At 35.3% G+C, this 12729-nt stretch overlaps 1 protein-coding gene across 1 annotated transcript in view; it reads right to left on the reverse strand.

Moving 5' to 3' along the window:
• Positions 1-12729, reverse strand: part of LOC103595929 (abl interactor 1-like) — a gene marked incomplete at its 3' end in the record, with an annotated part of 75796 nt that overhangs the window by 26912 nt on the left and 36155 nt on the right. The window contains exon 2 of the mRNA XM_008579465.1: positions 10398-10565. Within this exon, the coding sequence (XP_008577687.1) occupies positions 10398-10565 (168 nt within the window). The remainder of the gene's footprint in view (positions 1-10397; positions 10566-12729) is intronic.

Here is a 12729-nt window from a genome sequence, read left to right on the forward strand (position 1 = left end):
GGGTCAACACAAGGATGCACAGGCTTCCTACAAGACCCAATTTAAATGTCACTCCTTCAGTGCTACCCAAACTGTATGCCCACAACATTTTTTCTCTATCACAATGTTTACTAAATAATTATCTGTGTTGTATTTAATAGTATACCTACCAGCACCTCCCAAATGAAATTTTTGTTAACACTACTGAACACTTAAGCTATGCCAGGTATAGTGCTAGGTTTTAGAATTTAAAAAATTGAATAATACAATCTGCTGCCTTTCAAAAGTTCCCCAATTACAAGAAAAAAAAAAAAAGAATGCCACATAATAAATGCATTTGGTATGTGTTTAAAGTGCTAGGGAAGCATAGATAACTTCAATGCATGTTGTAAAACCAGCTCCATCTTCATTCCACTCTCCCCTCTCCTACCTTAAGAGTACCTTCCTGCTCTGCAGAAGTTAAAAAGCTAAAATCAACATTGTCCACTTGTTTTCAACACTAGACTTCTGGATACAATTTCTGATCTGACTTTCATGGGATATGGAAATTGAAAGTGAGATGGAGATCTCTTACTACCCCCCTTCACATCATTTTCTATGAGAAATAAGTTTTTTCAAAGTGATGCTCTTGAGTCCACTCTCCAATTCTTTGCATGTTGGGAAGCAAATTGCACAGGAGGCAACAGCTGGACTCCAAGTTCCAATGCCCAGTCACCAGCTTTGTGGGTGTCAAGAAGCAATTCAGGTAACAACAGTGGTAGAAGCTTTCTAAGCCTTGGCTTGAAATCCCTGAATCAGGTTCTTCAATTCAGTAATTCCAGTGGCACCATTAGTGGTTATAGCTTCTCCAGTGGGTCAGTTATTAAGAGTTCTGGGACTCACTCATGGAGACCTAATTTATATTTAAAACAGCTAGAATGGTTTCTTTTTCCTGGTCCTTGACTCATACATTAACTGAACAAATAACACTTTACAGGGGAAGCACACTGAGAAGGAGAGCAAGTTTGTGATACCAGGGTAAGAGACCAGCAAACTGTTAAGCGTAGGTTAGACCTTAGATACATTAAGAAAAATACTGAACAATGAGACTAGAACCAAAACCTTGAAATTCCCTTTGACCATAAACAGTTTTATGTCTCTGAATCCAGGATTGGTCAAACAAATAGTTATTTGTCCAACATGGATATCATCTCAAGTGTGATCTCCACTGATTACCTATTCTGGAGTATTGGTCATATTTTCCTGTTTCTTCATAGGTCTAGCAGGATTGGTCAAACAAATAGTTATTTGTCCAACATGGATATCATCTCAAGTGTGATCTCCATTGATTACCTATTCTGGAGTATTGGTCATATTTTCCTGTTTCTTCATAGGTCTATTAATTTTAGATTATATCCTGTATGTGGTAAATAATACCTTATAGAAATACTAGTCCCTATATGACATTGGGAATACATATCTATAGGGAGTAAAGTGTAATAACCACATATAACAATGGTTCTCCAACTGTAGTCTAAAGACCCCTGGAGTTCCCAAGATCCTGCCTTTTCTAATTATATACCTGTGTGAAGCCAGACTTTCTTCACATACTTCAACCAAAACAACAAATCATAATAGACTGATACAGAAGCAGACATGAGACTCTAATCATCTTCCATTAAACATTAAAGAGATTTGCAAAATATAAAACAATGCCACTCTTCTCACAAATTTTTTTGTTTTGGATAAGTTTTTTTCATTAAGATATTATTTGTAGTAACTTATAATAGGTTTATTTTATTGTTAAATGAGTTATTTTTTTAATTTCTATTTTAATTTCTGGTATGATAAATATTGGAAGCCCTTCAATAATTCAAAGCCCTTTTGGATCCTTAATAATTTAAGATGTAAAAGGATCCTAAGAACAAAACATGTGAGAACCAGTGAACTGATTCAGTTAGAGCGTTCATTCCAGGAATCCACCCTAACTCCCCAGTGCCTCTACTAATTAGGTTTGCCTATATAAAACTAAAAGGTACTCTAAGTTGCAGTTACTTTGAGAGTTTGTTATATAAGGTTTCACTAGCCCACTGCAAAAACAGACAGGGGATGGGGCAATTTATTCAGTTCCTAAATTCTGGAGACCTCGATTATAAATAAGAAGTATTGTGGTAGAGAAAAGATAAACCAATGGATCATCTATGAGTAAGATGTCCAGTTATGGTTTCTAATGGTATCCTAGCTATCTACATCTTCAGGCAGATCATTATTTCCCTGGGTATCAGTATCATGAACTATAAAATCAGAGGCTAAACAAAATGACCTAATGTCCCTTCTAGTTCTAATTCCATGATTTGGGGAAAGCTCAAAATTGCCACTGGAAAAGAAAATCATAATGGACATTGCTAAGCACTCCACAAAGCAAGGACTTTAACGGAGAAAAAGTTCAGAAAGTGGGTGATTTGGAAGATTTTAACAGTTGCAGTCTTTCTCCTATTACTACTTTCAATATTTTCCATAAAAAGTGATTGGAATCTTTAGATGACTACTGTGTCACAAGAAACATCAGTATAAAAATTTTTTTAAAACTACGAAATAAGAAGTGAATACTTGTTGCAGAAATGACTTATCAGTAAGTACTTTACCAAAGAAAGCTATTAATATTTGGTAACTATTAATCAAAAACAGGAAAAAAAGAGGTTACGGTTGTTAAAGTAGAAAATTTTATAAATTTTATAAAATATGCCAACACACAAACAAAAGTTAAAAGCTCCACACTGAAAGGAAACGGGCTCTTTCCCGCAATAATTAAAGATTTATTTTATCCAACTACTTACTGACAGAATTGGAGATGATTTTTTTAAGTTTAAAAATTTTTGAAACTGAAAACTCAGAACAAACTCTAAATTCTAAATTATGAGATTGTATCCTCACTGGCACACTTTAAGTGAGATTTTAAAGCAGAATTTTAACTAAAAACATACCACCCAGCAGGCAAGGTAAGACAGAAGTGAATCCATCATATTTCAATAGAAATTTCTTTTACTAGGGCCGGCCCGGTGGCACACTGCTACAGTGCGCCACCTGGGAAGCGTGGCAGCGCTCCCGCCGAGGGTTCGGATCCCACATACAGACCGGCCGCTCACTGGCTGAGCGAGGTGCGGGGGCAACACCAAGGGTTGCGATCCCGTTGCCGGTCCCAGTCCGGTACAGGCGCGACACTGAGGGTTGCGGTCCGTTGCCGGACACGAAAAAAAAAAAAGAAATTTCTTTTACTACATTGAGTTTACTCAAGTAATGGCTGAAAAATAACGATTTGGAATAGCAAGGAAATATTATTCTTACTTCCCCAATTAAGAAAATACGCCCCTCCCCATACCCACCAGCTGCAAGAAAAAAAGAATATATGCCCCAAAAAAGCCTATTTCTAAGTGAATTTAGGCAATTAGATTTGTTTAAATTATGTTTCAGAGTTCTAAGCAATTAAATGTAATTTACAAATGAAAAGCTTCATTTTATTTAGTCACTTTAAACTTTTTCCATGATTCTCAGTAAATCAATTGATAGGAGCTTTATTTTTAAATCTATTGAAATAACTACGTCTGTATACATTAAAATACCTTTCAAAGAACGAGAACTAAATTTGGTAAGCTTTAATAGACACAGCAGAACACAAGGAACATTCATAATTAAATAAAAGGGGGAAATAATGTTTAGATATCTTAGTATTGGAGAAGCCTAAATACAGGCAGTCCATGCTTTGCAGTTGATATGTACGAATTTCAGTTACTACATTTTAGTTACACCAGTCCCTCAACAACATTGTTCAAATTTCAGTTACCACAAGAACTGCAAGTGATTACCTAAAAAACAAACTTTGTTGCTAGCTCTTCAGTCCACAAATCACTACATAATAACAGATAAGCATCACAACTGGTGACCAATCATGTCACTGTTTCAAAGTTTATTAGTGAATGGTCACCACATATCTGTTTTCGGTTCATCCACAGACTGCAAAGAATATAGCCATGTTGTGCCTCCCTGCCTGCCAGTGATAAGCCATTGTGACATTTTACAAAAATTAATAATTGAAAAGGAGAACTGGCCAACAAAGTGAAAGTCCAGCAAAGACATGAAAAGTGATAACAAGAGAAGTGAAATTCAAATTGAATGTAAACAGGCTGAATAGAAGAAATAGCTGAATATTGACGCTGCTGCCATTTCAGAGACTCCAACTATGCAGCCAGAGGAACACTGTGAAGGCAAACTTATTAACATAAGTGAACAAAGTGGTTGAGATGACAAGGAAGATGTTGTAGTTAAAGTGATGCCCACAAAAACTTACATTAAAGAAACTCTCAGAGCTATTTTACAACATTGAAAGCCGAAAGGATAAAATGTGGAGAACTAATCCACACCTAGAAAGGAGTGGGGCAATTCGCCAAAACATAGAAAAGATGTTTGCTTTATAACACAACTTAAACAATGAGAAGATGACAAATGCTATTCAAACTATATTTTTAACAAAGAAATAAAAGCCTTTTATTCTCAATGTCTCTAATGTGCTACATTATGATGTACTAAATATTAGCCTTATTATTTTATTTCTCTATTCATTTATAACAAAGTTTTTAATGTTTTGACAAAAAATTTTAAAGATCACGGAACAATCACAATTTTACCCATTGATTAGGAAGATTGCTTTGTATATCTTCAGCCTGCACAGTCATTTTTTATAGTCTCCAAAAACCACAAAAAGTAATGACTGCCTATACACTAAATATACAGTGATCCTCTGGTTATAAACCAGGTATAATCATCAACTAAAAACTAAGTTCTTGTACTTTTCCTAAATATAAATTCTTATCTTTTGTAGAAGACATTTATTTTAAGTCAGTAAACCTTTATAGGAAACCAATCATTTGCCAGGCATTGTGTAAGTCCTACTGATCCAGGATGGATCACTCTATACTGGATTCTGTTCTATAGGGAATATTGTTTTAGCAAAGTTCCAGTCTTTATCAATTTGGTTCTAAAATCCAAAAGGGCAATAAGATACCACAAAACATGAAAACAGTACGGTGGCTCCTCAAAAAATTAAACAGAATTACCATATGGATCCAGCAATTCCATTTCTGGGTATATACCCCAAAGAATTAAAAGCAGGGGCTCCAGGAGATATTTGTGTACCCAGGTTTGTAACAGCATTATTCACAATAGCCAAAAGGTGGAAGCAACTGAAGTGTCTGTCCTTTGACACATGAATGGATAAACAAATGTTGTGTGTGTGTGTATATATATATATATACACATATATATATATACACACACACAATGGGATATTATTTATACTTAAAAAGAAATTCTGATACATACTACAACATGGATAAACCTTCAGGACATTCTGCTGAATAAAATAAGCCAGTCACGAAAGGAAAAATACTGTATGATTCCACTTATATGACGTACCTAGAGTAGTCTAATTCATAGAATTGTGGTTGCTAAAGGGTTGGGGCAGGTAGCGGATGGAGAGTTAGTGTTTAACAGGTACAGAGTTTTAGTTTGGAAAGATGAAAAAAGTTCTAAAGATGGATGGTGGTGATGGTTATACAACAATGTAATGCCACTGAACTGTACACTTAAAAATGGCTAAAATGGTAAATTTTATGTTATGTCTACTTTATCACAATAATAAGAGGAAAAAAAATGGCAAAAGTCTTTTTCAAACATACAAAAGCTGAAAGAATTCACCACCAGTAGCCTAGCACAACACTTTATGTTAAAGGATATCAGAGGAATAAAGACCACCAGAACTTTGGGCTATAAAATGGTTCCCAATAAATTTGAAAGGACTCAAATCATAAAAAAGTGTATTTTCTGATCAGAAATGGTAACCATGAATGAATAGAAAGGAATTATTTTCCTAATATTTAATCTCTTTTAAAGCTTGTTGCTTTAAAAATAAAAATGAGGGCTGGCCTGTGGCTCACTTGGGAGAGTGTGGTGTTGATAACGCTGAGGCCGCGGGTTCAGATCCCTATACAGGGATGGCTGGTTAGCTCACTTGGGAGAGCGTGGTACTGACAACACCAAGTCACGGGTTAAGATCCCCTTACCAGTCATCTTTATTAAATAGATAAATAAATAAATAATAAAAATAAGAACAAGGCACTGTGGGGTTTTAAACATAGTAGAAAGAAAATGCATGACACCAACAATACAAAGGCAGAAGAGAGAAGGTCCTAACACACATGTGAAGTAATATCATAGTCTACCTTCAAGGGATAAGTTAAAGATGTTTACCAGAAGCCCCAAGGCAAACACGAATGAACGAACAAGAGAATGACAGACAGACAGAGAGGGAAGGAGGGAGGCAGGCAGGCAGAACAAAGAGTTATAGCTAACCAGCCCAAAAAGGGAGATAAAAAGAAATCATAAGAAAACCACTCAACTAATCCACAAGGAGGCAGAAAAAGAGAATGAAGGGAAAGCTAGTATGGCTACTTTCATATTAGACAAAATAGATTTCAGAAAAAAGAATATTACCCAAGATAAAGAGTCTTTTAATAATAATAAAGGGGTCAACTCATCAAGAGGACATAACAGGCCTAAGCATTTATGTACATAATAACATCACTTCAACATACCTAAAACAAAAAAATGATAAAAATGCAAAGAGAAACAGACTAATCCAAAGTTATAGTTGGAGATTTCAATATAACTTCCTCAGTAATTGATAAAATAAGTAGACAGAATCAGTAAAGATACAGAAGAACTGAAAAATATCAGCTTTACCTAATGAGATTTTCCATCCAACCACAGCATGATACACATTCTTCTCAAACACACACAAAACATATACCAAGATAGATCATATCCTGGGCTATACAACAATTCTTAATAAACTTGAAAGGACTCAACTCATATAAAGTATTCTTCACAACAGCCAGAATACAGAATCAACGTTAAGTGTCCCTCAATGGATGAATGGAAAAAGAAAATCTATTTTCACACACACATCCATATACATACAGGTTGAGCATCCCCAATATAAAAATCCGAAATGCTCCAAAATCCAAAACTTTTTGAGAACTGCCATGACACTCAAAGGAAATGCTCATTGCAGCATTTCAGATTGGGGGTTTTCAGATTTGGAACACTCAACCAATCAACAGAAGGGAAATATTCCAAAATCCAAAACATTTCTGGTCCCAAGCATTTTGGATAAGGGATACTCAACCTGTATACATATATATGTGCTGTGCATACACATATATAAATACATATATGAGTAAATATATATATGAACTATTATTCAAACTTAAAAAGGAAGGAAATCCTGTTATCTGCAATCCTGTTATCATCATAATGGATGAGCCTAGAGGACACTATCTTAAGTGAAATAAGCCAGGAAGAGAAAGACAAATACTGAATGATCTCACTTTTTTAGATATGGAATCTAAGAAAGTCGAGCTGACAGAAGCAGAGAGTAAAATGGTGACTGTCAGGGACTGGAGGTTAGGGGAAATGGGGAGCTGTTGGTCAAAAGGTACAAAGTTTCAGTTATGCAGGATAAGTAAATTCTGAAGATCTCATATACAGCACAATGACTATAGTTAATAAAATAGTACTGCATACTTAAAATTTGCTACGAGAGTAGATCTTAAATGTTCTCACCACACTGTTGGTCAAAAGGTACAAAGTTTCAGTTATGCAGGATAAGTAAATTCTGAAGATCTCATACACAGCACAATGACTATAGTTAATAAAATAGTACTGCATACTTAAAATTTGCTACGAGAGTAGATCTTAAATGTTCTCACCACAAAAAAAGTAACTATATGAGGTGATGGATATGTTAGTTAGCTTGGTAGAGGTGATAGCCATTTCACAATGTATATGTGTATCAAAACATCATACCGCATATCTTAAATATATACAATTTTTATTTGTCAGCTGTATCCCAACAAGGCAAGATATTCAACATTAAAAAAAAAAAATCACATGAAGTATATTTTTCTGGCCACTACAGAATTAAATTAGAATTCAATAGCAGAAATATCCTTGCAAAACCCCAATATATTTGGAAACTAACATATTTCCAAATAATTGCTGGGTCAGGGAGAAATTAAAAAGGAGAATGAGAGGGTCAGCCCATGGCTCACTTGGGCGAGTGTGGTGCTGATAACACCAAGGCCACTGGTTTGGAACCCTATATAGGGATGGCCAGTTAGCTCACGTGGGAGAGCATGGTGCTGACAACACCAAGTCAAGGGTTAAGATCCCCTTACCTGTCATCTTTAAAAAAAAAGAGGAGAATTAGAAATTATTTTGAGTTGAATGAAAATTAAAACACAACATATTTAAATTTATGAAAGACAGCTAAATGCACTATTAAAAGGAAATTTATAGACCTAAATACTTAAGTTAGAAAAGACAAAGGGGTCTAGAAAAAAAGAGACAGAGAGACAGAGAGAAAAGACAAAAGGTCTCAAGTCAATGACCTTGTCTTTCACCTTAAGTATAAATAAGAGCAAATTAATCCCAAGGTAACAACACAAAAAGAAATAATGAAGATCAGAATGAAAACCAAAGCAAGAGAAAACAGAAAAACAATATAGAAAATTGATAAAACCAATAGCTGGGGGTTTCTTAGATCAATAAAACTGACAAACAGCTATATTGGTTAGTTAAAAAAGGTAGAAGACACCAATTACCAATACCAAGAATGAGTAATATTAAATCATTGCAGATTCCACAGATATTAAAAGGATATGGGATTGTTAAGAACAGCTTTATGCAAATAAATCTGACAACTTGTGTGAGATGGTTAAATTCCTGAGAAGACAAAAAGCTCACTCAAGAAGAAATAGATAAATGGAATAGGCCTATATCTACTATAGTAATTCAATATGTAATTAAAAATCTCATCATCCAGGAAACTCCAGGTCTACATGGAATACTCTCCAACATATTACATAAAAGCAACATTAGACTGACACCAAAACCAGACAGTAAAAGAAAATTACAAGATAACCTTCAAGAGCAGAAAAGCAAAAATTATTAATAAAATTCTAGCAAATCAAGTATAACAATCTATGAATTTGATAATACATCACAGTCAAATGAGGTTTATCCCAGGAAAGCAAGGTCAGTTTATCATTTAAAAAAAACAATAAATCAAAACAAAACAAACAAAAATCCAACAATACAATTCACCATATTAACAGACTTTTTTTAAAGTGTAATCATTTTGGGCCAGCCCGGTGGCGCACTCGGTAGAGTGCAGCGCTCCCGCCAAGGGTTCGGATCCCATATAGAGACCGGTCCACTCACTGGTTGAGCGCGGTGCGGGCGCAACACCGAGGGTTGCGATCCTGTTGCCAGTCGCGGTACGGGCGCAACACTGAGGGTTGCGATCCCGTTACCGGTCACGAAAAAGACAAAAAGGAAAAAAAAATAAAAAATAAATAAAGTGTAATCATTTCAACAGATGCAGAAAAGGCATCTAACAAAATCCATCATCCGTTCCTAACAAACACTCTTAGCTAACTAAGAGCTAACTCAAACTGAGACTAGATAATATAACCACTTTGGAAAAAAACTTGGCAGTTTCTTATAAAGTTAAACAGCCACCTACCATGTGACCTATCCATTCTACTCAGGTATTTACTCAAAAGAAATAAAAGCATTTGAACATTTATACACAAATATTCAATAGAAGTTTTATTTGTAATGGCCAAAACCTGAAAACAATCCAGATTTCCATTAACATGTGAACATATAAACAAATGTGTAACAATGGAAACTACTCAGCAATAAAAAGGAGTAAACTATTTTTACATGCCACATGTATAAATCTCAAAAGAACTGCACTGTGTGAAAGACAAACCCCCCAAAAAGTATGTTCTGTATAATCTCATTTATATAAAATTCTAGAAAATGTAAACTAAATTTTATAGTGACAGAAAGTCTGAGGAAAGGGGATGGGAGGAGCATGAGAAAGGAGCATGAGAAAACTTTGGGAACACTCATTATTTTGAATGTGTCGATGGTCTCATGGTTATATATGTGGGTCAAAGTTTATAAAAATTGTATGCTTTAATTAAGTGCAATTTATTTTGCCTCAAAAAAGCTCTTGAAAGTGTAAGATAGTGGTGACAGTTGCACAATGTGAATATACTTAATGCCACTGACTATACACTTAAAAATGGCTAAAATGGTCAATTTTATGTTATGTTTATTTCACCACAATAAAAAAAGGGACTTAAAAAAACAGTAAGTTTACTAAACCCAAAACTGAAGCTAAAAGTGACAATGACTACAAATCAGTAAGAACACAAGAAAGGAATCCATACTCATATTCCCAGGCTATCTACTTCTTTGACATATGCTACCATCTGATTAAAGTGCTCTTAAAGCTTTCTACAAGCTGTTACCTGTGAGATATGATTGATGGAAGACTCCATTCTCCGAAGCTGAGAGGCCTGGATGTCCAGCAACTGGAGTACATTGTTGGCCAATGCATTTATTTGATAAGCAACACTAGCTAGAGATTGAGTTGTGTAGGCTTTGGTCTCTTCTAAAGCTTTTCTCTTGTCTGTAGCCTGAAATAAGAACAAAAACAACCAAAACTTAGGTTAACATTCATTAATTATATATTCTATAGAAAGGCAAAGTTATCATCGTATTTTCTTTTTCTTTTTTTTTTTTACTAACCGGCAACGGGATCGCAACCCTCGGTGTTGCGCCCACACCGCGCTCAGCCAGTGAGCGGGAACGGAACTGGTCTCCACATGGGATCCGAACCCTCAGTGGGAGCGCCACTGCGCTCCCAAGCGGCGCACTCTCCAGTACGCCACCGGGCCGGCCCTATCATCGTATTTTTTAATAGAAAATCCCAATTCTATCAAAAAACCTTATTGCACTAATCTGACGATATTCTCAAAACACTGGTTTAAGCCATGGAAGAAATCTCTATCTGCCAGGTAGGAACCACTCCTCTTGAGTACTGCACATACGAAGATCAACTAATGGAGCCATCAGGTAGAGGCACACTGTAACAGTTCGTTCTCCTTGCCTAAACTCTCTCCACCACTAATTCATTGCATTACATCTTTAGGACCTATGGTCAGTCCCAAGCCCCCAACTCACTAATAGTAACATGAACTAAATCCATTCTATCTCATATTCCTATTTCCATTTATCACCATGAGAAATCTAACCTCCTTGTTATCTGTTATGATCAAGCCTCTCATCCTCACAAAAACTACTGTGAATCTTATGTCGCAATCCTTTACCTACCCGTTCATCCTCATCCTCATCCTCACAAAAACTACTGTGAATCTTATGTCGCAATCCTTTACCTACCCGTTCCTTCCCAAACTTCTATACATAATTGAGTTATGTGGTAAGAATTCCTCAAAGAGAAGCAAAGTTAAAAGACATGTGATAAACTGTATGTGGGGAAGAGGAGGAATCAGCAACTTATATCACAGATGGTAAATATCACTAATATATAATCTGAAAATGAAGAAAAAGGCCAAGACTACACAGAAAAAACGGAAGAGATCTAACAGCTCACAAAAAAAACAATGCAACCACTCTTAACCAACTGAAAAGATGTTCAAACCTTGCTCTTTACAGAAAAGAAGTACAAATGCAAACCAATATGAGATAATATTTCTCACCTACGCAAGTAGCAAATACACAAAAGTCTGATAAGGTACTCAGCAAAGCTGCGGGGAAAGACTCTCTGACACACTGCTTAGTGATATCCAGCAAAATTACATATGGATTTACTTCCTAACCCAGTAAGCTCTCTTTCAGGAGTCTATCTCAAAGAATCATTGACAAAAATACAAAAAAAGATTATACACAGTTGTACACTGCAGCACTACTTGTAACAGCAGAACACTGGAAACAACCCATACAACCATCAATAGTGAACTTGTTGAATTAATTATGGTATCTCCACACAATGAGATACTATACTGTTGTAATAAGGAATATTCAAGGAATATCTCTATTACCACTATGCCATGATGTCCAGAATACTGCTAAGGTGATTTTTAAAAAGCAGAAAGTGGGGGAAAAAACACATATAGAATGCTACTATTTGACTAACAATGGGAAAAATATGAAAATATATGCTTATATTTTTAAAAAGTAAGAATAAACCATGACATTTAAAAAATTTATACATGGGAGAAAGAATAAAAATAGGGTGGAAGGAAAATGGACAGAAGATAGAATTCTTTAAACATATCCTGTTCCATAGATTTGTCTTTTGGAATTATGTAAATAATTTAAACTATATATAAAACAAAAATTAAATTTTAGAAAGGCCCAAAATTAAATGTAAATTAATCAAATGAGCCTGTATATCCAATTAGTGACTTAACCAGAGAGAAACTACTATAAAAGTAACTTCAAAGCACAGTAATTTTATATTCTTACTGGGATTTATCCTGAGGACAAAAATAACTGAAAGGAGGGAAATCTTTTCAGTCTCTTTATTGCTGGTAGTAGTACTAAAATTATTGTCCTGAGGTTGTTGTTCAGACAAAGCAAATCATTAGTTATGTTTACGTCACTGTTCTAAGAACAGAGATTTATGACACAGCTCAGAAGAGATTCTGATTTAAGAAGAGCTCCAAGTTAAGAAAAAATCCTGTAGTTCTGAATTTAAACTGAAAGCATCAGTTTGCAGCATTGTAACCACATGCTTTTTGATACACTGTCTGTTCCAAGTGCATCTTGTACATGTCC

The sequence above is a fragment of the Galeopterus variegatus genome, unplaced genomic scaffold (genome assembly GCF_000696425.1).
Source record: "Galeopterus variegatus unplaced genomic scaffold, G_variegatus-3.0.2 Scaffold1890, whole genome shotgun sequence".
Taxonomy (NCBI): Eukaryota; Metazoa; Chordata; class Mammalia; order Dermoptera; family Cynocephalidae; genus Galeopterus; species Galeopterus variegatus.